Genomic DNA, 27283 nt, shown 5'->3' with positions numbered 1-27283 from the left:
GAATGTAAATTCATACAGCCAGTATGGAGAACAGTATGGAGGTTCCTTAAAAAACTAAAAATAGAATTACCATATGATCCAGCAATCCCACTACTGGGCATATACCCAGAGAAATCCGTAATTCAAAAAGACACATGCACGCCAATGTTTATTGCAGTACTATTTACAATAGCCAGGTCACGGAAGCAACCTAAATGCCCATCGACAGACAAATGGATAAAGATGTGGTACATATATACAATGGAATATTACTCAGCCCTAAAAAGGAACGAAATTGGGTCATTTGTTGAGACGTGGATGGACCTAGAGAGTGTCATACAGAGTGAAGGACGTCAGAAAGAGAAAAAAAAATATCGTATATTAATGCATATATGTGGAATCTAGAAAAATGGTACAGAAGAACCAGTTTGCAGGGTAGAAATAGAGACACAGATGTAGAGAACAAACGTATGGACACCAAGGGGGGAAAGCGGAGGGGGGATGGGGGTGGTGATGTGATGAATTGGGCGATTGGGATTGACATTTATACACTGATGTGTATTAAATGGATGACTAATAAGAACCTGCAGTATAAAAAAATAAATTAAATTAAAAATTTTTTAAAAAAATAAACGCTCAAAAGAAAGATGGGGAGTTCTGGTTCTGACACTTTTCTAAAACAAATGGAAATTGTTTTTTGCTCTTAAATTTGAAAGAATTTTAATCCAAACCCATTGGCCACAAAAGGCATAGTTGATAATAATGAGCCATTTTATGTATTGGGCAGAAACAAGCATATCCTGGATTATGTTGGAAATCTCTGCTTTAGGATAGAATTTTTGCCTGTTCTAACTAATTCTTAGCATATTAAAATAAAATTCCCCTTGACAAACAAGTGGAATAAGGGTGTCTGAAGATTGGCTCTGAGAGGTCGCCATGGTTTGCTACACATGTTTTACAACTAGCTATAGGCAAAGGCACCCTTTGAGTCTTTCAATCTTCTCTTGAAATCACTCAGTCATGAATTCCTAGAGCAAACGCTGCTTCAGGGCCCAGCCCAATCCTACAGGGGGTGGACTTCAGTGTTAACTCTAAGAAATATTCAGCTACTGCAGAAAGCTGTGGAAGCAATTTAATAGCACTTCCTTCTGGGGCTCTTTTAAACTAATAGTCAAGAGCTTGGGACTAGCAGAACATTGTATATAGCTGGAGGTGTTTATCTTTTAGAGGAGACTTCAAAGAACTGCTCACTCAAATTCTGCTGTCACTTTTAGAAAAGTTTGATACTGCATTCCCTGGGCATCAAGTAGTGTGACTGTGAAAACTGAAATTATCCGTGAGGACCAGCTGTCTCTAGATGAGTGTGCTAGATTGTACTGCCCACAGAGTGCCCACATTTCATGTGGGATGAATCATGGCTTGAGAGAAGTGCTTCAAGAGAATGTAAAGGCTTAGTAACATATAAAATGAAAATTAAATCATTTTAGGGTAATATCGATAGAAGTTTTTGTTTGGTTTTAACTAGCAGCATTTGAGTAGCTGCTATGTGCCAGGTACTGTCTTTGGTATTTATATTAAGTCTTTTACTCTTAACCACATCCTTATGACACAGGTTTTGTCATTATCCTCATTTATAGATTAGGCAACTACAGCACAGAGTTCAGTAATTTTCCCAGGGTCACATAGCTGGAGCTTTCTGCATCAGTTTCCTTCCATTTTTCCTCAGTTTTTACAATTGAAATAATAGTAGTACCTACCTCTTATACTTTGGGTTGGGTTTTTTGGTCAATTAATGGTGATAAATTCATAATGATCTACACACACACACACACACTTTTGCCTATTATCTTTTACACCAAACTAGAAAGTGAGCCAAGGTCAAGGTAAAACTAACTTTAATCAGCTCCTTAAGGGCTCTAACCCACAACCTTAGCCATCTTAGCTCTATATGCTTTCCCATTGAGGCCAACAATAAGATTTGTTTTTCTTTTTTGGCCGCACTGCGTGGCTTGAGTGATCTTAGTTCCCCGACCAGGGATTGAACCCAGGGCCCCAGCAGTGGAAGTTCAGAGTCCTAACCACTGGACCACCAGGGAATTCCCACTTTGTTTTTTTAAAAAGCTAAAAAAAAGAAAAAGAAAAGAAATGAGAGACATTGTTTATTCCTCTGAGGGAAAAGGCTGACATGAGTATGTGGATGTGGGCAAAAGATTGAATTGTTGTGTTAGTAACTGGTGTCTGCACATCCATTTCTCACATCCTCTTCCCTTCAGAAGCAATTTCATTGGCTGCATACATTCTACAAATGTTTGAGTGACTTCTAGGTACCAGACCCTGGTGGAACAGAAAGAAAAATATGACAGAACAGGTGGTTGATTTAAGCCACTACTTTCAAGGAATTTAGAGGTTGGTATGAGAACCAGACATGTAAACACATTAATTTCAACACTTTGTAATGGTGTGTACAGAGTTAATGTTTCAACCTCTCTTGTAGCAGATCTATATAGCCATTGAGTCATGCATCCACAGTGTCTAACCTCCAAGCAGAATTTTCAGACCAGCAGTAATGGATGCATCCAGGATATTCTTGGCAAGATACACTCTGAGAGTCATAAAAGGTGGAAGAGCCATAAAAGGTGTCCCGATCCGTAATCGGGACATGAGGCTGTTTTTGGTCTCTTCTCAGCTCAGCAAATTGATAGATACCTTTTTCTTTCTTGGGTGAAATAATTTCCATGTTTAATTACTCATATCAGTTTTTTAATATTAACAGACTTGCAAATAAGTGTATTAAAGGTCTTTTGCATAGTCTAGATTATCTGCTTAGAAGTTCTTGCTTTATTTTCTCAGAAACAGAAGGGTTCAGTGGAGAGTGGAGCAAGCTAAGGGGACAAGGTCCCAGGCAGTTTCACATTCAAATACCCCTGCCTCAGAGGGCAGCAGACTGCTTAACATCATCATTGAGGCTTTACCTACATATTCCTAAAGTGTTCATGTTTCAAGCCCTGAATTTTTCTAAAGGGAACTATTTTTACAGTGATATTACCATTTTGACTTAAATTTTTTTTTATTTTTAAAATACACAAAGCCATTTGTAACAAAAGTAGGCTCTTAACCTGTTTTTCAGTTCTGTTATAGTTCTCTCTACTGCAGTTATTAATATTTACATTTAAAACACTGTCTCTGTTTCTGGTGGATTTCTTGTGTAAGCACGTGTTAAGTTTTTTCCATGTTTTTTTGCACCTTATCATTGATCATAAGACCACTGATGCAGAGGTTTGAGGAAGTGTTCTGAACATCTTTACTGGCATGCCTTCCAAACTTTGTTTTTCTTGTATTCTTTTCTTTCCTAACATGATTCATTAGCAGGCACAGTGTCTTAATTAGAGACTAAATTTTTTTTTTCTTTGGGTCTTATTCCTGTAATAAGTCATATATTTAACTGTACCAAGGCAGAGCACTCTAGGAAAGTCTCAGCTGCTGTCACATGCAAATCACTTGTTTCCTAGTCTAATGAACACAGAGTTCCATTTTCCTCTCAAATGGTAAATGGTTAGTGCTGTATTGCCTAGATAAATCCCCGTGTTGTACTTAATACTGAGAAAGCTGCAAAGTATTGCTTTGAGTTTGGAAGTTTGACAGTTAAAGATATTTTTCATCATTTTGGGCTCAAAACATTTATTGATAAGTAACATTTGCCTGTATTGTTGAGAATGATAGTACCCCAAATGGCCCATCAGGGTATTAGTCCAAGTCCAGAGAGACTACGTAATACATAAAAGATTTAATTCATCACCCAAAATTCCATCTACCAAGGATCCTGTTGGCAATGGTGAGGCCATTCTTGATGTTCATAATGATGCTTAGACACTTCATGACGACTCTGGGAAGTACATTATAGAGTCCAAATTAACTATCTCTAATGACATTATGGTAAATCTCTGCATGTCTGAGTTTATGCGTCATTTAGCTGATAGATAATGACAGCTTCAAAACCTCTCATTAAGTTGATGAATGATAGATTTTCTCTAAATCATAATGGCTCTTGTAGTTCTTTGTTTTTAGTTAAATGAATACCTTTTTAGAGAAAAAAAAATGTTCATGAGGTGAATTCTGGTAATGTTTTTCCAAAAGAAGGATATCAAACAAGGATATCTGTATTATATCAGGTGAGGTTGGACTTGACAGTTGCCATAGTTTAACTGCTTGAAAAAGTGCCCACTAGTATTTCTACATCCTTTTTTAATGCACTGTCTGCTTTTGCATGGCACGGTGGGAAGATTGAGTGGAGAGAGAAGAAAGGACAAGAGAAAGAAAGAAAGGACTCAAGGGATAAAAGAGACATGGTTGGGCCAAAAGAAATCATTCCTTCTCATCACTACATAAAGTTTTGCTGAAACTATGACTAAATTTTCCAGACATAGCCCTAAAAGGGTGGAACTTCTCCATGAACTGTAAGAGATAAAAGGGATTTGAGTAGATATTTGAGTACCTACTATTACCTGGTACCATGTACCATGTGCTTTTTATACATTAACTATTTAACCACATTACAGAAACCTTTTGAGGTAGGATCTGAATTGACATCACATTTTTTAGGTGTTTTCAGTTAAAATTCAATTCAGAAAAATACTTCTAGTACCCACTGTGTGCCCGGCTCTGGAAATGTAACAGTGAACAAAGGCCATGTCCAAACAGACATTCTAGTGGAAAAGATAGAGAGCAAATAAGAAAACAAATAGATACACAAAATGATTTCAGGGTGTGATCAATGCTTTGAAGAAAAATAAAACATCCTAGAGGAATAAAAAGTAACTTGAAGGAGGGGTGTTTTAGACAGAGTAGTCAGAAAAAGAGGTAGTAGCATTTAAGCAGAGACCAGGTTGACGGAGCCATGTTAGGATATGTGAGGGAGCAGTGTTTCAGGCAGACGATACGACGAGTACAGAAGTAGCTGGGTGAAAGTCAGCTTGCTGTGTTCAAGCAATAGCAAAAGAGCAGTCTGGCAGCAAGAGAAATAGTGGTGGGACATAGTGATGGAGAGGGAGCCAGGGCAGAACATGGAGGCCTTATAAGCCGTGGTAAGGCCTCTGAATTTTGTTCTGAGTGTGTGAGAAGCCCTGGGAGGGGTCATACAAACAGGGAGGTGCCCTTTAGAAAGCTCACTGTGGCTGCTGTCTGGGAAATAGACCGTAGGGGACCTCAAATCGAAACAGAGTCCAGCTAGGAGGATGTTTCAGAGTCTCTGTCAAAAGATATTAGTGGTTTTTTTAAAAAGATCCCCAAGAGATTCTTATGTGGATCCGGGGTTGAGAAACGCTGATTAATATTTAAGAGAAAAGAATTTCACTGAAAGGTTATCACTGCTTCTTCAAGAAGAAAAACATATGAAAATATTAAATATTTTTGCATATTTTTTAAATGTTTGATTTAGGATATATCCCAAATCCTAACCATTTAGGATATATCCTAAATCCTAAAATTTGATTATCATTTCTTATCCCTGAAATACAGCTTTAATATATTCTGCTTGTATTATTTTAAAACCATTTGCGTTTGGGTTCTGTCTTGTTTTGAGTTCTGTGTCTACTTTCTCCTTCCCCTCTTCCTCCTTCGCCCTCCTGTTTATCTCCAATCCCTCTGTTCTTCCTGCAAAGGAACTTGGAAAATCCTGGGAAGAAGTTCAACTAGAAGATGATCGGGAGTTGCTAGATCATCAGGAAGAGTAAGACTTATTATTGATGCTACTTAATTACAGTGGTTTAAGAGAAGGAAAACAGTTCTTTAGTTTGATTTAAAATTACCATTCTGAAAAGACAGAGTAAAAAGAAATAGAACCCTCTCTCTAAGCCATGCATCATTTCATGTAATATAGCAAAAACTTGAACTCAAAATAACTTTGACACCTCATACCAGTCAGAATGGCCATCATCAAAAAGTCTGCAAATAATAAATGCTGGAGAAGGTGTGAAGAAAAGGGAACACTCCTACACTTTTGATAGGCATGTAACTTGGTGCAGCCACTGTGGAGAACAGTATGGAGGTTCCTTAAAAAACTAAAAATAGACTTAGCATATGATCCAACAATCACCCTCCTGGGCATATATCTGGAAAAGACGAAAACTCTAATTTGAAAAGATAAATGGGACTTCCCTGGTGGTCCAGAGGTTAATATTCCTGGTCGGGGAAGTTCCACATGCCGTGAAGTGTGGCCAAAAACAAAACAGAATAAGAAAAGATACATGCATCCCAATGTTCATAGCAGCGCTATTTACAGTAGCCAAGACATGGAAGCAACCTAAATGTCCATGGACAGTTGAATGGATAAACTGTTTGTGGTATACAAACAATGGAATATTACTCAGCCAAAAAAAAAGAATGATATAATACCATTTGCAGCAACATAGATGGACCTAGAGGTTATCATACTAAGTAAAGTAAGTCCGACAGAGAAAGACAAATATCATATGATATCACTTGTATGTGGAATCTAATAAAATGATACAAATGAACTTATTTACGAAACAGAAATAGACCCACAGACATAAAAAACAAATTTATGTTTACCAAAGGGGGAAGGGGGGGACAAATTAGGGGTTCAGCATTAACAGGTACACAGTCCTATATATAAAATAGATAAACAACAAGGTCGTACTGTATAACACAGGAAATTATATTCAGTATCTTGTAATAACCTATAATGGAAAAGAATCTGATAAAGAATATATATGTATATAAATATATATGTTTGTAAAAGAATATTTATTATATAAATATATATGTATATAAAAAGATTTTATACATATGTATATAAAAAACTGAATCACTTTGCTGTACACCTGAAACTAACACAGCATTTTAAATCAACTATACTTCAATAAAAAATAATAATCATAATACCAAAGTAACTTGAACATAAGAATCACTAAAGCAACTGTTATTCCAACTAAATAGTGTTTTGCTATTAAAGCTATTCATTGAACACACAGGTAGTATATAATTCAGAGAAAAATATATTCCAAAGTGCTTTGCTTATTAGTCCATTGGTCCCTAGACCTTAAAGTGATATGATCTTTGAACTCTCTCTCCATGCTGCTTGCCACTGGAGTAGTGAACATAACTAAATTGAGGTTAACCTTGTTCTGTGTTCATCCCGTTGATGACTAACTTAAAACAGTCACAGCTTCTTTGTTTGAAATTATAAGCTTGAGAAGTATTCTTTTCAACCTAAAAGGATTCCCTGTTATTCATCCTCTTTTCATTCAAAGCTGTTCAGCCTTTTGTCTCTCCCAGGATTTTGGTCCTCCTGGTTTAGGAATGACAAGAAGTTGACAGTATCTCAAAAAATAAATGCAAGGAGGGGAGAAAATGGTAAAAAGGGCCCTGTATGCCTTTTGATTTCTCTGTTTGCCATCAAATTTAACACTTGCCCCATTTAAAATGATCGGTATTTCCCACATGATAGATAAAGGTTTGCCTTTTTAAAATACACCATTTGTCATGCAGAAACACACTCCCAGCACTGCACCTCACAGCATGCGCACTTAGTGGTCATGGTTAATGAGAGAGAGCTTACATTTCCTGGTATATCTTCTCTGCAAATGAAAGCTGGTTGTCTCAGAAAGACATTGCACTGATCTCGTAGTGAAATAGCTGCTCGGAGAGGCAAATGTAAGAAAATGGAGCAGCACCTGTTTGCTATTTATATTAATTTCATGGTGCTACTTTGAATTTCAAAAACTGTATCAAAAAGTCATAATATGATATGACAGTCTTTACAGAAATGTCAGAGTTGAAAGAGAATGGCAGGGTTTCCTAGGGAGCAGAAAGCAATACCAAGTCACTGTGCACGACGCCCTCTTAATGAAGAGAATCTCCATGTTTGCCATTTTCTTTCTAACACAGTGACTGGTCTGATTGGGAAGAACACCCTCTCTCTGCTGTCTGCCTATTTTGTGAAAAGCAAGCAGAAACGATTGAGAAATTATGTGTCCACATGGAGGTGAGACACTTTTACTCATTTGAATTTTGTTTCGTTGTTCCAACAGGGAGAAGCTGATGATAACTGCAACCTCATCATCTTATACCTTTAGTTTCTCAATTATTTTCCCCTTCCTAAAAGTACTATAAGCAAAACAGAAGAGACAGGGCAGGTCCATGGAGGAGAACTAGAACTCAGGGCAGTTAAGTACAACTGACTGGACCTGGGTGAACTGTTAGTTTGGGATTTCACAGACCACTGATGCCATCCCACCTCTGAGATGCTTATGAGATAGTTCTGGCTTAGACTGTGGGATCTGCAACCACAATTAACAATACCCAGAATATGGACAGGTTCTGAGTCTTTTTCCAGTGCTTCCCATGCTGGTGAACAAGGAGAGCAGGAAGAGAAAAAGTTGCCATTTACAGAGCCCTTGGGGGAAATGGGGGTGGGGGAGCCATGGAGGTGGAGAGGGCACAGGGTGTGGTCTTGCTGCTCCTTCAGTTAAAAGGATTTGGAGAGAAGAAATTTGAGGACATTTCCAGTTTGTGCTTTCCTTTCTGGAGGCCATCTTTATGTTATATTGGGAATAGAGAGTTGAGTGTAATAGAAAAATATTACTGTATTATTCTGATGTGCCCTCCTTCCCCTCCTCCCCACTCAGCTCTGTCATAGTGGAGCAGACTCTCCTTTTTCACCCACTTTCATTCCATTCTCATTCATAAAAACAAGGACCTGAAAGGTGTTCAAAAGGCTATGGGCATTTACTCAAGTGAAAACAGAGTCATTTTGTCTGAATCAGGTTGCCACTAGTATGTGTGTATAGTTTCCAGTGTTGAAATGTAACTCATAATATCCTAGTATCTTTGAATTGAAAGGAGCCTTGGTCCCCCTATCCTGTGTAAGAATTCCCTTTGCAGTATCCTTGACTGGTGTCCTCAACCTCTGCTCAGTTACTTTCAGTGATAACATATCATGCAATTCTTAATTATCCTGACTGTGATGCTACACTGAATACCTTCACAGGGAGTTAGACGGTCTTTATTCTCTGTGAGCTTATAAGTTGAAGCATTTACCCGGATGGGCGATTGCAGGGATGGAACAGAATCAAAATAAGCCTATTCATCGTGAAAATCAAAAGACGTGTAATTTGTGGGAAGATATGAGTGAAGAGAAACTTGCAGATTTAAACACTCTATTTGACAGCATAAAACGAAGAGCAGAATTTTTTAAATTACCTCTCTGCTTGTGGAGCAAAGGACCTATATTCATAATTCTAGTCCAGACACACAGTACAGTAGGGACACATCTTACCTAGCAACTGGGGACACTTCTGTCAGACTGCAGAATGCATACAGAGTAAATTGTAAAGACTGTAGATACAAGCTGTGAACAATTAAAATGTTTTAACTGATTGACATGACTTGTTTGGACTGTGCTTTATAAAGCAGTTGGATGTGGAGGGAAGCAGTTAGATTTCGAAGACTTCAAAAGCAGATGATGAACTGAGACTGAGTTTCTACAGTGTTCAAACTTCTGTGAATAAGCTGTTTATAACTTCAGCCTGAAAGATTAAATAATTTATATGCTTACAGATATATTCATTCCTTTTTTTAGGATGCACATGAATTTGATCTCCTCAAAATAAAGTCAGAGCTTGGTAAGTTTGATTCGGAAGTTGTTTTCCATGATGCTGCATTTTTTTATACACCATCCCGTAAACGATGCCTGCTTTGCGCAGTTGTGATTGGAGAGTGCACAGCCGAAATGTGTCTCTCCACAGATGGTCTCAACAGAACTGCCTGAAGCAGTGATTCACAACCATTTTGAACTATAATATTCACATATGGTTTTGATTTCATATAGTCTTTCTTCTTTTCTACATATATGATTGTTTCAAATAAAATACAAGTTAATGGTTAATATGTATCATAATGTGGTGGGGACTAGTGGAAAAAACGTGTATTTTGAAGTCACACTAGAGTTCATATTTCAGCTCTAGCACCACTTACTGGCTGTGTGACATTGGGCCTCAGGTCAGCAGAATGTTACAGAGAGTGGATAGAGTATGTAAAACACCTACTGCGCTGCTTGGTAGTGTAGCTAGATTATTTAATATAGATGTACCCAATTGGATCACAATGACAGAAAGATTAGGGTCATGAAGACATAAAGTACTGACTTGCTAATGTATCCAAGACCATAAAAACTCCCTTCCCCGGGCTTCCCTGGTGGCACAGTGGTTGACAGTCCGCCTGCCGATGCAGGGGATACGGGTTCGTGCCCCGGTCCGGGAGGATCCCACATGCCGCAGAGCAGCTGGGCCCGTGGGCCATGGCCGCTGAGCCTGCGCGTCCGGAGCCTGTGCTCCGCGGCAGGAGAGGCCACGGCAGTGAGAGGCCCGCGTACCGCAAAAAAAATAAAAAAGCTCACTTCCCACACCTCAACTCACCAACTACTTTCCTAGACCCTTGGACATGTTACTTTACTTTACTGCTCTTATAGGCATGTGTATATGTTATATATGTTATATATGTAATAGATTAATAGTCAAGAACATGGGCTTTGGAGCCAACAGCCTGGTGTCAAATCCTGGCTCTACACTTACTGGCTGTGCAATTTTGGACAGTTTCCTAATGTATAATGTGGATACGGTAACACCACCTATATGATAGGGTATTGGGAGGATTAAACGTATTAATGCATGGAAAGTGATTAGAACAGTGCCTAGCACATAAGCCCTATATAAGTATTGGCTGTTATTATTTGGTATCTATTAATATGCTTTAAAACTGTACTGCCTCTTCAGGTTGGTTAACAAAGAGAAGTGGTTCTTTTAAAAAATTATAAAAATGCAAAAATGGGTCTGACCAGTTGTCTGATGATTCTATGTACTGTCATTTTCAGGACTGAATTTCTATCAGCAAGTGAAACTAGTCAATTTCATTCGGAGGCAAATTCACCAATGTAGGTGTTATGGCTGCCATGAGAAGTTCAAGTCCAAAGCAGACTTAAGGACTCACATGGAAGAAGCTAAACATACTTCACTGCTTCCTGAAAGACAGACATGGGATCAACCACAGTGAGTACTGCTCAACCAGACATACATTTCTTTGCTCCGTCTCCATTATTTCATCCTTTTATTTAATTCCTCTTTAGAAACTCCCAGATTTATGAGAGGCAAGGTCAGCCCTGGATGATACCCTGTTCCTATAATTCTTCTCATACAGGTCGAAACCTTTAGATTTCAGAACTAATGACAAAGTGTGTCCAGAGAAGAAACCAGAGTAATAGACTTAAAATTCTTTAGATGTTTTAATTTTTGATAATTTATAATGAAGGGAGTAGTGATGATTAGGTTGGGGGAAGGAAAAAAAAAAAAAACCTCACAAGCAGAAGCAGTTGTTTTTATTAGATATTTGAAGGAATAGTGTATGAAAGAGTAACTGTATTTGAACTTTGTTAACCTTAGGGAAGAACCGGGACCTTTGAGTAGAAATGAGAGAGATGTCATTTTTAGCTTTATGCGAGGAGGTATTATTTAATAGCTAGAGTTGCCTGATAGTGGAATAGGCTGCCTTTTAAGATAGTAAGTGTCTTGTTATGGTAGATATCAAGCAAAGGCTGAATTGCCAGTTAGCAAGGATACTAGTAAGACTGATGTCAACCAGTAAAGGTCAAAGTAAAAGTAATTCAGAAGTTCTCTCCCTTACAGACTTTGCAAAATGCAGTTGAAATTGTTGGCAAGGAAACCTAGCAAAATTATAGTGATGTGTACATTCAGCTGCCTAGAAATTTTCTGGATAGTATATAGTTTTGGTTATTCAGTATATCTGTGGTTGTTTTCAGGTATTATTTTCCAACCTATGAAAATGACACTCTGCTATGTACCCTGTCTGACAGTGAAAGTGACCTGACAGCTCAGGAACAAAATGGAAATATCGCCATCATTAGTGAAGATACATCTAAACTGCGTGCTTTGAAACAAAGTAGTATTTTGAACCAGTTGCTACTACATGAGTCCTTGAAAAACTAGAAGAAACTGCCACAGAAGCAATGTTTCATGTTTTCTCCAGTGAGACAGACGCAAAAGAATACTTTAAATTTGAGCATCAGCAAAGGATTAGTCTTTGGTAAAATAAACTTTTTTTTTTTTTTTTTAATTGGCTGTCTTGGGTCTTTGTTGTGGTGCCCGGGCTTCTCACTGCAGTGGCTTCTCTTGTTGCGGAGCACGGGCTCTAGGCTCGCAGGCTTCGGTAGTTGTGGCTCGTGGGCTCTAGAGCGCAGGCTCAGTAGTTGTGGCACACGGTCCTAGTTGCTCTGCAGCATGTGGGATCTTCCCGGACCAGGGATTGAACCCGTGTCCCCTGCTTTGGCAGGCAGATTCTTAGCCACTGCACCACCAGGGACGTCCAAAATAAACTTTAAAAAAACGAATTTTTTTCCCAAAAATAAAGTAGAAACTAAATAAAATGAAGACTTTTTGTATATGGGCTCTGAAGTTTTATTACGTAATCATAGTAAATGATCTCATTTCATTAGACTCATTTATCTATAATAAGCAAGACGTGCAAATCACAAAGAAGTGAAATGTTCAAATTATTTATAAACCTAATTTCAACCAGTAGTTTCAGTCTTTTCCCCACAGGCTTTCATCATCCAGCAAGTCACAAAATTTGACAGACCTGTGCTTTCTGTACTACATTGGGTCAGCTGTGAATGTAGTGACCAAAAGAGGAGCCACAGAAGAGAGGAACAGTGGTCAAAGTCCTGGATAATGCACAAATCGGACACTATTTCAGAAAAATCAAGATCTGACTATATTATTATTATTGCTTTCCACCTGGAGTTACTAAACTCCCTAGAAATGGACATCAAGACAAATAACTTTACTTTCCCCTACAGTGTATATACGGCTAACAAATGAGTACTATTTTTTTAAAAACAACCACATTACCATTATGACATCTAACAAAATTAACAATAACTTCTTAATATCATATGTTTTCAGTTTTCCTTAGTTGTCTCAAAAATGTCTTTTTACAACATTACCAGTTACAGGACAAATATTGTATGCCTCCTGATAAGATGCAATGAGGAAGACAAAACATCACTTTTCAGGGTTCTTCCCCAAAATGTATAATGTGAATATACTGAAGAAACATCAACTAAACCCAAGTGAGGGACTGTCTACAAATAATTGGCCTTTACTCTTCAAAAAATCAAGGTCATGAAAAACAAAGACTGAAGTAACTGTTCCAAATTAAAGAAGACTAGAGAGGTATCACATTGTGTAATCCTGGATTGGATCCTGGACCAAGAAAATATGGTTTTCTTCTGCTGTAAAAGATATTAGTGGGACAATTAGCAAAATTTGAGTAAGGTCTGTAGTAAATGTTAAGATATTCATATTAATTTCCAGATTTCAGTAATTGTACTATAGTATGTATAAGAATGTTCTTGTGTTTAGAAAATACACATTGAAGTTTTTAAAGGTAAAGGAGCACTTTGTTGGCAATAAAAAACTAATATGGGGAAATCCCTGGCAGTCCAGTGGTTAGGATTCCGGGCTTCCACTGCAAGGGCCCTGGCTTTTTTTTTTTTGGCTGCATTGGGTCTTTGTTGCTGTGCGTGGGCTTTCTCTAGTTGTGGCGAGCAGAGGGCTACTCTTCATTGTGGTGCGCGGGCTTCTCATTGTGGTGGCTTCTCTTGTTGCAGAGCATGGGCTCTAGGCACGCAGGCTTCAGTAGCTGTGGCACGTGGGCTCAGTAATTGTGGCTCGCGACCTCTAGAGCGCAGGCTCAGTAGTTGTGGCGTATGGGCTTAGTTGCTCCACGGCATGGGAGATCTTCCCGGAGCAGGGCTCAAACCCCGTGTCCCCTGCATTGGCAGGCAGATTCTTAACCACTGTGCCACCAGGGAAACCCAGGGGCCCGGCTTTGATCCCTGGTTGGGGAACTAAGATCCTGCATGCCATGCAGCGCAGCCCCAAAAAAAAAAAAAGAGAACACACACACACCTAATATGGGTATGTATATAGAGAGAGAATGATAAAGTAGATGCAATAAGATGTTGACATTTGGGGAAATCTAAGTGAAGGTTATGTGGGAATTCTTTGTACTATGGCAACTTTTCTATAAGTAAAAATAGATTTAAAAAAACTTTTCAAGCTGTCTTTTTACTTGGTTTGCTTAAATCAGGATTCTAGTGAGATACATACTTTGCATTTGGTTGGTGTGGTCCTTAAGGGTCTTATGTATAACAGTTTATGCTCCCTTTCATTTTAACTGCCACTTACTTGTTAAAGAAATTAGGTCATCTTTCTCACTTTCTGAATTTGGATAGCGTATCCTCTTTGTGTCATTTAACATGTTCCTCTATCACCAATTTTTCCTGCAAACTGGTAGATCTAGAAGCTCCATTAAAAATTTGTGCTCAGGGCTTCCCTGGTGGCACAGTGGTTGAGAGTCCGCCTGCTGATGCAGGGAACACGGGTTCGTGCCCCGGTCTGGGAAGATCCCACATGCCGCGGAGCGGCTGGGCCCGTGAGCCATGGCCACTGAGCCTGCGCGTCCAGAGCCTGTGCTCCGCAACGGGAGAGGCCACAACAGTGAGAGGCCCGCGTACAGCAAAAAAAAAAAAAAAAAAGGCAGTTAGTCCTGTGCCTAGAAACTTGTGTCTCTAGGAATCAGATTTGTTTGGAAAATCAAGGAATGTCTGGGGTGTTTCTAGAATGTGCTTCATTCAGTCTTAGAACAGGAGCAATGACATGATGAGAACAAAATAAATGAAGAGTAATTAAGCTTGAGAAGGAGAAAGTGTTTTTGGAGATAAAGTTGAGATTTTAGAGAACAGATCCAACAGATATTAAAGGAAAAATGAAATTGAAAGACAAGATAAAAGGGACAGGATGCTGTACTTGGAGTTTCATTCATTTAAAAGGTTTTTTCTTAGCTTGGTAGATATTTGGGGGGGATCATCTGGAACATAAGGACAGAAATAATAACTTAGTTCCAAAGAAATTGAACAGGAATATAAGCAAAGTCTCAGCAAACTGTACTGACTGTCCCAAAGGGAGCACGGATACAGGCCACTACTGGCAAAGTGCTGTCTTAGAGCCACGCAGAGACTCCTTGGGAAGAACCACTGGAGAATTGTGCCTTAAAGACTGGGACAGTGGTGCCAAGTGTACCTGAAAATCTGGACCATTTGAGAGGGGGAATAGCAGTCAAATGCAAGTGGACTGTTCAGGGGGTATTGAATGAGTGTCCAGATGTCGCTGTGATTGTAGGTAAGGACATAAGTGCTGCCTGTGCCCAGAGTGGGCACACCTGAGAAATTCTGAGCATTAAGACTCTAAAGGAGGGCAGCGAGAAAGATGAAGCATAATAGAAGAGAGTGAGCAGGGCAGTGATAAATGGAATCCAACTCTGATTGGCTGTCAGCCCAGCCAGAAAATACATGCTGATTATCCCACTCGGAAAAGTGAGAGTGCTCAAGCGGTTTTTTGGACAGTAGTTGCCTTTGACAGACCAGAACCTAATGACTTATCTCTTAGAACAGAAGACCCCGTTAGACAAAATCTAGACGAGAAAGGTAACATTATCTGGACCAGAAAGGAGAGAAAGTTTAAGGAAAAAAAAGAAAGAAGGAAGGAAGCATCAGATCCTACAAATACTGTTAGGCCTATATGTGTTAGGGAAGGAAAGGGAACAACTTAAGAAATAAATTATACTGTGACAAACTCAGCTGTTCCTCCCAGAAAGGTGTAGAGGGAAATCGAGCCCTAGGACATATCCACTATTGCTGGAAAAAGCAGAGCCGAGAGGAATACTTCTGGAGGCTGGACCAATCAAAAGCTGCAGAAGGTGGTGTGCTGAGGAGGGCTCGCCAGAAGTATGTGTCCTCACCAGTGCAATTAGTCTGGTAGTCCAGTTGCCCCCAGTATTTATATATGTCTTCAATAATAATAATAAGTTTAGTTGGGTATATGGCTGCCTAGAATGAAGACTACATTCCTCAGCCTCTCTGGTCGTTCAGGGTATAGGCATATCTTGTTTTATTGGCACTTTGCTGTGTTGCATTTTTCAGATGCTGTGTTTTTTACAAACTGAAGGTTCGTGGCAACCCTGCGTCAAGCAAGTTTATCCGCGCCGTTTCTCCACCAGCATTTGCTCACTTCGTGTCTCTCACATTTTGGTAATTCTCACAGTATTTCAAACTTTTTCATTATTACTATATTTGTTATGGTGATCTGTGATCATTGATCCTTGATGTTACTGTTGTCATTGTTTTGGGGTGCCATGAGCACCCCAAACCAGCCCATCTCTCTCCCTCTCTTCAGGCCTCCCTATTCCCTAAAACACAACAATATTGAACTTAGGCCAGTGAAGAGCCCTACAGTGGCCTCTAAGTGTTCAAGTAAAAGCAAGAGTCACATATTTGTCACTTTAAATCAAAAGCTAGAAATGATTAAGCTTAAAGAGGAAGGCATGTTGGAAGGTGAGAGAGACCAAAAGCTAGGCCTCTTATACCAAAAAGTCAAGTTGTGACTGCAAAGGGATAGTTTTTCAAGGAAATTAAAAGTGCTACTCCAGTGAACACATGCAAAATAAAGCAAAACAGCCTTATTGCTGATGTGGAGAAAGTTATAATGGTCTGGATAGAAGATCAAATAAGCCACAACATTCCGTTAAGCCAAAGCCTGATCCACAGCAAGGCCGTAACTCTCTTCAGTTCTCTGAAGGCTGACAGAGGAAAGGAAGCTGCAGGAGAAAAGTTTGAAGCTAGCAGAAGTTGGTTCATGAAGTTTAAGGAAAGAAGCCATCTTCATAACATAAAAGTACAAGGTGAAGCAGCAAGTGGTAATAGAGAAGCTGCAGCAAGTTATCCAGGAGATCTAGCTAAGATAATTTAGGAAGGTGGCTATACCAAACAACAGATTTTCAATGTAGATGAAACAGCCTTCTATTGGAAGAAGATGCCATCTAGGACTTTCATAGAAGTTAATGCCTGGCTTCAAAGCTCCAAAGGACAGGCCAACTCTCCTGTTAGGGCTTAATGCAGCAGGTGACTTTAAGTTGAAGCCATTGCTCATTTACCATTCCCAAAACTGTAGGACCCTTAAGAATTATGCTAAGTCTGGGCTTCTCTGGTGGCTCAGTGGTTAAGAATCGGCCTGCCAATGCAGGGGACACGGGTTCGAGCCCTGGTCCGGGAAGATCCCACATGCTGCGGAGCAACTAAGCCCGTGCACCAAAACTACTGAGCCCGCGTGCCACAACTACTGAAGCCCGCGTGCCTAGGGCCTGTGCTCTGCAACAAGAGAAGCCACCTCAGGCTTCCCTGGTGGCGCAGTGGTTAAGAATCCGCCTGCCAATGCAGGCGACATGGGTTTGAGCCCTGGTCCGGGAAGATCCCACATGCCGCGGAGCAACTAAGCCCGTGCGCCACAACTACTGAGCCTGCGCTCTATAGCCTGCGGGTCACACCTACTGAGCCTGTGTGCCACAACTACTACTGAACCTGCGTGCCTAGAGCCCGTGCTCTGCAACAAGAGAAGCCACCTCAACGAGAAGCCGCGCACCGCAACAAAGAGTAGCCCCTGCTTGCCGCAGCTAGAGAAAGCCCACATGCAGCAACAAAGACCCAATGCAGCCAAAAATAAATAATTTTTTTAAAAATAATTATCTAAGTCTCCTCTGCCTGTGCTCTGTAAATGGAACAACAAAGCCTGGATGACAGCACATCTGTTTACAACATGGTTTACTGAGTATTTTAAGCCCACTGTTTAGATCTGCTCAGAAAAAAAGATTCTTTTCCAAATATTACTGTTTGTTGACAATGCACCTGTTCACCCATGATCTCTGATGGAGATGTGCAATCAGAGTAATGTTGTTTTCACACCGCTAATACAACATCCATTCTGCAACCCATGGATCAAAGAGTCATTTCGACTTTTAAGTCTTATTAAGAAATACACTTTCTAAGGCTATAGCAGCCATAGATGGTGATTCTTCTAATGTATCTGGGCAAAGCCAATTGAAAACCTTCTGGAAAGGATTCAGCATTCTAGACACCACTAAGAGTATTTGTGATTTACGGGAAGAGGTCCAAATATCAGCATTAACAGGAGACTGGAAGAAGTTGATTCCAGTCCTCAAGGATGACTTTGAGGGGTTTGGTACCTCAGCGGAGGAAGTCACTGCAGATGTGGTGGAAATAGCAAGACAACTAGAACTAGAAGTGGGGCCTGAAGGTGTGACTAAATGGCCACATTCTCATATAAACCTTGAATGGATGCAGAGTTACTTCTTAAGGATGAGCAATGAAAGTGGTTTCTTGAGATGGAGTCTACTCCCAGTGAAGATGCTGTGAAGATGGTTGAAATGACAACAAAGGATTTAGATTACATAAACTTAGTTCATAAAGCAACAGCAGGGTTTGAGAGGATTGACTCCAATTTTTTTTAATAAATTTATTTATTTATTTATTTATGGCTGCGTTGGGCCTTCGTTGCTGCACGCGGGCTTCCTCTAATTGCGGTGAGCAGGGACTACCCTTCGTTGTGATGCGCGGGCTTCTCATTGCAGTGGCTTCTCTTGTTACGGAGCACGGGCTCTAGGCGTGCGGGCTTCAGTAGTTGTGGCACATGGGCTCAGTAGTTGTGGCTTGCAGGCTCAGTAGTTGTGGCGCACGGGCTTAGTTGCTCCGCGACACATGGGATCCTCCCAGACCAGGGCTCGAACCCAGCTCCCCTGCCTTGGCAGGCGGATTCTTAACCACTGCGCCACCAGGGAAGCCCCTGACTCCAATTTTGAAAGAAGTTCTGTGGATAAAATGCTGTCGAACAGCATGCGTGCTACAAAGAAATCATTCATAAAAGGAAGAGTCAATCAATGAGTCAAACTTCATTGTTGTCTTATTTTAAGAAACTGCCATGGCCACCCCAGCCTTCAGCAGCCACCCTGACAAGGCAGCACCATCATCATCAAGGCAAGACCCTCCACCAGCAGAAAGATTACAGTTCACTGAAGGCTCAGATGATGGTTAGCATTTTTTAGCAATAAAGTGTTTTTTAATTAAGGTATGTACATTGTTTTTTTAGATATAACACTATTGCACACTTAATAGACTACAGTATAGTGTAAGCATAACTTTTATATGCACTGGGAAATCAAAAAATTTGTGTGACTTGCTTTGTTGAGATACTTGCTTTGTTGCAGTAGTCTGGAACCAAGCCTGCAGTATCTCCAAGGTATGCCTGAACTCGTGTGTCTTCCTTAAGAAACTGGACACAAGCACCGTTTATTTTACTTGCATCCTTTCCTACCTTCTTTCGCTTAGGATGTAGATGTTCTGCATATGAGACAATGAGGTCCAAGCCACACATGGTGGGACAACAGTGTCAACGGAATCTGGATCCCTGACACTATGGAAGGGTACACCAGCACTGGAATGCTGACCTAGACATTTATGTGAGCAGAATAAACTTCAAACTTCCCCCTGTTATTTTGGGTTTTCTGTCATTCATACCCAAAACTAATCCTAACACACGTAGAGATTCAAGCTGTAGAAATGTCAACAACAGCTTTAGTTCAGGAATCTGCTGAGGATGTTTTCCAGCTGAAACAAATGAGGAAATGAAGGAGAAACTCACCTTGCATGGCAGGCTTCACATGCCCAAGCAATTTCACAACAAAAGGCAACAGCAGGAGCCACCGTGTCATTATTTAGAGCCCAGGTTCCATGGATCAGGGAATGTTGGAGACAGAGGGCTCAAAGGGGAAATGGAAGTTAAGAGGTGTTTAAGATTCAAGATGGGAGAGGGACTTCCCTGATGGCACAGTGGATAAGACTCCGTGCTCCCTATGCAGGGGTCCGGGTTCAATCCCTGGTCAGGGAACTAGATCCCACAACTAAGAGTTCACATGCTGCAACTAAGGAGCCCTGGAGCCACAACTAAGACCCAGCATAACCACATAAATAAATAAATTAAATTAATTTTAAAAATACATTAAAATGGGACATTCAATAATTTCAATAGTAGCATCAATAGTTTCATATCCTTGAAGACAAAATCACAACTAAGAGTTCACATGCTGCAACTAAGGAGCCCTGGAGCCACAACTAAGACCCAGCATAACCAACATAAATAAATAAATTAATTTTTTTTTTTAAAGTTTCAAAATGGGAGAGAAAGATCTCAAAACAGACTAATGACCGGGCTTGCCATCACTACTATTTCTAAACTTTTCAAGAGGGTAAAAATCTTTTGGGGAAGAAAATTCTCTTCTGCCCTCTTAGGTTCTCTGGCTGGGTCTGCAAAATAATCTGACGACATATTAATATGAGGAAAGACATACAAATTTCTTTGATGTTAAAAGGTTTACATGATGTGGGGTCTTCCTAGAAAGAGAGAAAACTTACAAAGAAACAGCTAAACTTGGAGGCCTTTATAGCATTTGAACATAAGAGGTTACATTTAAAAAGAAGTGTCAAGACAAATAGAAAGGACTTCGAGCTTCTAGGGGCAGCAAATTGTAGGAAGGCAAATATATGGGAAATTAATGGTAGATAAGGCCTAGTTGGTAAGGTTTGTTTGTGTAGACTCTCGCAGGGCCATCCTGTCTCCTGTATCACTGGAAGTTGTTACTCCCTTCCCATGGACAGTGGTGGGGTGGGGTGGCAGTGGGGAGACACCTTCACAAGGGGAATTTGTGATCTTATTTTCCAGAAGATAGGGTACAGCAGAGAGCTCATCCTGTGCCTGCTTTTTCTCAGTTGCCTTCAGCTCAAAATAATCCTTATGCCAGAGTGGCCTATATTGGTATGGTGTATTCTGATCTCCTACAGTCTCATATGTCACCCTGAGAGAAATATGTGTTGATTCTTCCCATAGGAATGGTAAAACTTGTTGCCGACGTTAACTTCTTGAGGGAGCTTCCTCCCAGTTGAGTTTGTTTATGGATCAAGGATTTCAGATAACTTACACAGGTGGACTAGCATCCTGGTGAAGCCCAAATCAAGATTTCACTGTCTGTTTTATGGAAAGTGCAAGGTTCTGGGAGCATCACTTTGTCTTGATAATTACTTGAAAATCTTGGTATTGGGTTTTTTTCTGTTGTTTAATTTTGTTGGTGTTGAGTGCTTTGATGATACTCTTTAAAAAGTGAGGTGTAACAGAAATTTGGTGTTTAACTTCTGAGACTGAAAAAAACCACACTCGAAGTTCTAGTGAGACACTGTCCAGGCTGCTGAAAGAACTACAGTGCTCTTCAGGTATGAAGAACCCCTCTGGTTCAGAACGAGCAAAATCAGAAATTGGGAAGGATGAGTTTTAGACTTTAATGCCTTTTAACTTTAACTCAAGCAGAGAAGAGAATCTAATCTTAGAACTTTAATTTCTCCCTGGGAAATTCACAATGGTAGAGGGGTTATTTTTAAATTGGGGACATCAATATTTTACTGGAATGTTTTTTATTGAAGCATCTTTACAGTGTCGTATAATCTCTTTGCAGAACCTCTGATAGACTGTTCTAAACAACATGGTTAGATGTAATTTAGAATGAAAAGTTAACGGGGAGCTTTCAGCTGGAGTTCAGCGTGGCCTGTAATTACTTCAGTCGATAAATTGCCTTCCGAGGGCAGTAGCTACCCTCTTCACCACCAGGCTCAGGAGAATACACGAAGGAAGAGTAGTTGGCGTTTGGGCGGGAGGGGTCGGGGGTGTGCTCATGGTAAGGGCTGCACTGTCATCCTAGATTGTTGATCTCCTCCTGCAGGGGAGACTGGCACACTCCCAGTTGGCCTGGAGTTTAATGGTTAAGCCTAAGGAGCTTAGAGAACACAAAGCTGGGGAATGTGGGAAAAGGGGAACTCCTTTCCCCTAGCATCTTGTTTCCATGAGAAAGGAATCCATTACAATAATATTCTGGGTTTCTTTCTGGCCTCTCTCATTCCTAAAAGGGAGGAATGGGAGAACAGGAGCTTGGCATGTGTGACTCAGCCCCTTCCTCCTTTTTCTCTTTGGGATCTGTCTCTGCATACAGAACACATCCTGTTCTGCTCCTGCTTTCTGCACACTTTAGACTGGCAGGCTCTGCCAGGGCAGTTGAAGACCTTCAGTTGTCCAACACTCTCTACAACTGTGTGGGGAAGTCTGCCTGACTTTGGGGTTCAGTGTTAGAAAGCTCACTTGCCCCCACAGCTACAAGCCACGTTCTCCAGTATCATCTTTATTAGCAATAATGGTGATATTTAATCTCCGTCTGCTTGACTCATGTTTCAGCTGGCCCTTCTATAAGGTATATGGTCTCTCAGGGTATGGTGGGTGTGGCCAGAATTACTTGGAGACCACCTCTCAGAGAGTTGCCACTAAATACACTAAATCCCAGCAATCAGGAGGCAAAATGACTTAGTTCCATCCAGGACTAAGGCTGGGCGATAAAGCCAGAGAATTCTAGCATGTCATCGGTGAGCTAGCTGCACATAAACTTTTTGAAAGACCATTAGAACTAGGGTCTTAGGTTGAGTTCCACCAGAAACAGACCTTAAGATAAGAATTTGAGAGCAGGTCATTCATTTGAGAGGTAAACCCAAGAAATACCAGTTCAGGAAGTGAGGAAGTAAAACATAAAATGGAACACAAAACTGTGCATTAATGAAGTTACTACTATGGGAATGGGGCTTAGCTTACTGAGGACCTCTGGGAACCTGCATAGGACACTTCTTAGAGTTGTACCACACCTACCAGCACCACCAAGGGGCAAAAGGCTGGGATATTTATCCAGCAACTCCACTGGCCATGGGTTGAGGACTGCTCTCGGGCATAAATTCCCTAGCACTTCAGCCTGCCTTGCACATTGGTCTAGTGTCCTCAGGAAGCTGGAGAAATCCCTCATACAAAGACTGAGGAAGCTGTAATGCAAAAGGGCCCCGACGGTAACTGCTACAACTGCAGATGCTGCACTATCACAAAAGTAAAAGTTTTATGGAGACCTTAGCAGTCCTCACAACTTTTCCATGTATCATCTCACTTGACCTTCAAAACAATGTTGTGACGTATCTAGTCAGGAACTTGGATCCTAATCAGGGGTAAAGAGAGGATGAGAACACTGAAGATCAGAGAGATGGGGCAAAGCACAACAAAGTAATATATGACAAAATAATATATGGAAACTTAAAATGAGACCAAGCCAAGTCCCGGACTTCTTCAGTGAAGGGAGAAATAGCAATTCTTTTTGAGAGGATGGAGTCGAACTTAAATGAGAACAAGAGTAAATTCTTTAATGTAAGTGCTTTGCTGAATTCATATGCAGAATTAACATACCAGTCCACTTCCATCAAGGGCATCAAATTGCAGCTATTGTTTGCTTAGGCTGCAAGAATAGTCACCCTATATCCTTGAAGTTTAATTCAACTATTTCTGTAAGCTTTAGATGATGGATAGCTAAAGGGTTAAACCAGAAGCTGCCGTTGAACTCTTATGCCTTATAACTGATATTTTGAAAAGCTAAAGCACATTCAATTCCTGAGGATAGCAATTTTCAAGATTGAACGGCATTGCAGCATGCTAATTCAAACTGGAAACATTCAGCTAAGTTAATATTAATCTCAGAGTATTCTAAGATTCAAGTCAAGATGTGTCCTTTGGTCCTTGTAAAATTAGACTACAAAAAACAGATTTTTGAGGATATTCTCAATCACTTGGATACACAGTGAGCAGTAAATAAAACTCGTGTAAAAGCATAGATTCTGATTTTGGTGTTTTCATCATCTGGAAAACATTACAAGAACAAAAGAATATGCTGTGGTAAATTGTAAAAAGTAAAAAGTAAAAAAAAAAAAATTTAAGGAGGAAGAGAAAGTGAAAGACAAACCAAAAAAATAAAAATTATTAATCTCTTACTCTCACAAAATGCAGCCCACTTTAACATTTCCATCGCTGACTACAAAGATGAAGTCCAAAACCTGGTATTTGAGATCCCGCAGAGTCGGGCCAAAACTACCTCCTCCAACACCCCATCCATCACCAAGTCCAGTCAATTCTGTCTCCAAAATGCGTCTCAATTTCTACCACCATCGTTTCGGGACCGAACTACTGCAACAGTCTCCTAATTGGTCTCCTTCCTTGCTGGCTCCTGCAACCTGTCCTTCTCAGAGCAGCTTTAAAAATCCTTCTCTGGTATAATGAACTTTCTTGATTACATACCCAGCATCTTCCCCTTTCTTCCTTTGCTAATAGTTTCCAAATTATTTGGGGGAACCTATTCTACCCTTAATAAGTAGCAGCCATGCCACTGGGATTGACTCCAGCCCTAGCGTCAGGGGGGTTCTGATTGGAATAAGAACTTCGCTGCAGAGTTACGCAGAGAGGTGCATAGCAAGGTCCCACCCACAGTGACTGGTCCCGGCTGACCCAATCAGAGTGAAGGTGAGGAATTCTGTTACATTCCTCACCTGCTTAAAGAAGCTAGACCCTCCCTTTCCTGTTGAAAAAAAGACACCCATACCCTGGTTGCTGCCAAAAATCATCTTGCCACCTTGAGAGAAACTAGCCCAAGGACTCTCACAGAAGAGCAAAGAAGAGAGTTCCTGAGAAATGAAGCCAGAGCCCTCACCTCAAGGTCCTCTGAACTTTTCGGTTACTCGGGTCAATAAATCCCCTTTATCGTTTAAACCCTTGACATGGGGTTTTCTTTCTCATACAGTGAGAGCTTCCCATTGAACATGGAGGCAAGTCTAAACTTCTTACATGATCTGCAAGGCCCTCAGGAGTTTCATCTCCACCCTTGTTTCATGTCATTCTCCTGTGCCCGCTACTCTCCAGGCAACCAGGCCTCCTTGCGTTCCTTGAACCAACTATGCTTTTCCCACCTCTGTGTTTTCAGCACTTCTGTTCTCTCTGTACTCTTGCCCCAGCTCTTTAATGTCACCTTGTCGTCCAGGCCTCACTTTGACTCTCCCCACCTGCTGGCCCCGTCCACTTTCTATCCCTGCACTAACTCTTCTGCTGCCAGTGCAGTTTCAAATCCAGCAACCCCATAAGACTGCTGCAGAGGGGGACGGTCAGGCTGTGAGTAAATAATAATCTTGGGTGCCACAAGCAAATATTGCATTTGTTCTCCTTCCACTGTCACCTCTGAGAGGAAATTATACAATAGATTTGTGGGGACATCAAATTTTTCTGGGGTTAAGATGGAGAATTTTATTGCCAAGAATTCCAAGAGGCTGCTCCCCATGAGACAAAAGCCAAACTGCACTTTGCTGCCATTTGTGTGGGTCTAGAAGGTCTCGGCTGAGAGCTGATAGGGGTGGGACACGAGGAGAAGGTGGAGGGAGAGAGAGCAGCAAGGCACTGAAAGGTGAGGGAGGTTGCAGGGGTCAGAGAGAGCAGACCATTCAGCACCGGAGAGAGTTGAAGAGGACTTGGAAGGTATTTTGATGAACGATGCCTGGTGCACAGTTGTCTCCTTAAAAACATTCCATGGGAAACAGAAAACAGACTAGAGGTTACCAGGGGTGAGGGAGAGGGCATGGGAGTTACTGTTTGATGGTTACAGAGTTTCTATTTGGTGTAATGAAAAAGTTCTAGAAATAGACAATGGTGATGGTGGCACAACATGTGAATGTAATTGATGCCACTTAAAATGTCAAAATCGTCAATTGTATGTAATGTATATTTTACCACAGTTTTTAAAAATACCAAAAGAGAAGAGATTTTTTAAAAAAAACTAGCTAACTGTGTATAGGATGAACTGGAGTAGGTCAAACTTACCAAGAAGGAGGCTGGCATGTTAATCTAGTCAAGAGGTGATGAGAACTTCAACTAGAGCAGTGAAAGTCAGTCAGGGGAAAAATTAGAAATAGAATGGTCAGGACCAAAAGCATTTAGTTTTGGACCTGCTGAGTTTGAGGCATGTAGTGGATATTGCCCAGCTCTCTCCATCAGGACTGAGGTCTTCACTCCCTCAGCTGGCCTGGATGCAGGTTGATAACAGCCCACATCTGCAGCCCTCTCTGGACATGGCCGTTGGCCAAATGAAGCTGCATTGTACAAGGGGTTGTGGAAACTTGGGAAGAAATGATTTCTACCAGAAGGAGGGAGTGATGAGCAGAGAAGGCAATCTGAGAAACTCCTTTGGATTTGGCAACATAGAGGTCCTTGGTGACCTTGGCAGGAGAAGTATATCTGTGGAGGGACAAGGTCTGGATCGCAGTGGGATGGAGGCCACAAGGGAGGCAATGAGGAAGAGCTGGACCCGCATCTGGAAGGAAGGGTAGGAAGTAGGGCACGGAAAGACCTGCCAGGCAGGGAAAATGGTGTGAGCTAGGAAACCCAGGCTGAGGAATCACCCAGTTTAACTGGAGGAGGTCGGGGGAAGGCAAGAGGGATGGCTAGAGAGATGGATCATGCCCATGCATGGCTGTCTTAACTGGTAGGCTGTGGGGTTTGAGCAGAATTAACCAGGCTGTTTCCACACTTGTGCCTGAGTCCCACTGGGTTCAGGAAACTGCCTTCTGGTGGGAACTGGGCATTCTCTCCCCAGAGTGTGGCCTTGACAATTCGCCCCAGCTGAACGTTTTGGCTGCAGTCCCTTGGACTCCATGTTTATGAATGCAAATGTAATACATTTTCTGAAGTGAAATCCATTAACCAGTTTAACCTGCATCCATCCTATTCTGTCATGTAAACTTGTATCTAATACTTTTTACTTTTATTTTTATTCTACTAAAATTATTTTCAAAGGATTTATTTCTGTTTTGTATAAATTGTACAGGAAGTATTTAATACATCTATCAAATTACATCCAGTATAGCTTCTGCAATTGTAAATTTTCTTTTGTGACCTCTGTTTTTATCAAATCCAATTTTCCTAGACAAATATTTGCAGATCTAAATTTTATTAAGTCTCCCAGGAATGCAAGGATTCTTCAGTATACACAAATCAATCAATGTGATCAACCATATTAACAAATTGAAGGAGAAAAACAATATGATCATTTCAATAGATGCAGAAAAAGCTTTCAACAAAATTCAACACCCATTTATGATAAAACCCTCCAGAAAGTAGGCATAGAGGGAACTTACCTCAACATAATAAAGGCCACATATGACAAACTGACAGCCAACATCATTCTCAATGGTGAAAAACTGAAACCATTTCCTCGAAGATCAGGGACAAGACAATGTTGTCCATTCTCACCACTATTGTTGAACATACTTTTGGAAGTTTTAGCCACAGCAAGCAGAGAAGAAAAAGAAATAAAAGGAATCCAAATCGGAAAAGAAGAAGTAAAGCTATCACTGGTTGCAGATGAA

The 27283-nt window shown here is 40.7% G+C and overlaps 1 protein-coding gene across 9 annotated transcripts in view; it reads left to right on the top strand.

The window, feature by feature from the left end:
- ZNF277 (zinc finger protein 277) overlaps positions 1–27255 on the top strand; it is a 132103-nt gene extending 104848 nt beyond the window's left edge. For 4 of the 9 annotated variants that reach the window (XM_024128274.3, XM_028489859.2, XM_028489857.2 and 1 more), the window contains 5 exons: positions 5637–5704; positions 7885–7981; positions 9578–9620; positions 10868–11042; positions 11810–16144. In XM_024128274.3, coding sequence (XP_023984042.1) covers positions 5637–5704; positions 7885–7981; positions 9578–9620; positions 10868–11042; positions 11810–11996 — 570 coding nt within the window. In that variant the 3' untranslated portion in view covers positions 11997–16144. Of the gene's footprint in view, positions 1–5636; positions 5705–7884; positions 7982–9577; positions 9621–10867; positions 11043–11809; positions 16160–18891; positions 19936–23885 lie in introns of those variants that run through there. The other 5 variants (XR_008617340.1, XM_028489860.2, XM_028489861.2 and 2 more) reach the window with 5 other exon arrangements.
- The last annotated feature ends 28 nt before the right edge of the window (positions 27256–27283 follow it).

This window comes from Physeter macrocephalus, chromosome 5 (genome assembly GCF_002837175.3).
Source record: "Physeter macrocephalus isolate SW-GA chromosome 5, ASM283717v5, whole genome shotgun sequence".
Taxonomy (NCBI): Eukaryota; Metazoa; Chordata; class Mammalia; order Artiodactyla; family Physeteridae; genus Physeter; species Physeter macrocephalus.
This window is presented reverse-complemented; position numbering and strand designations above follow the sequence as displayed.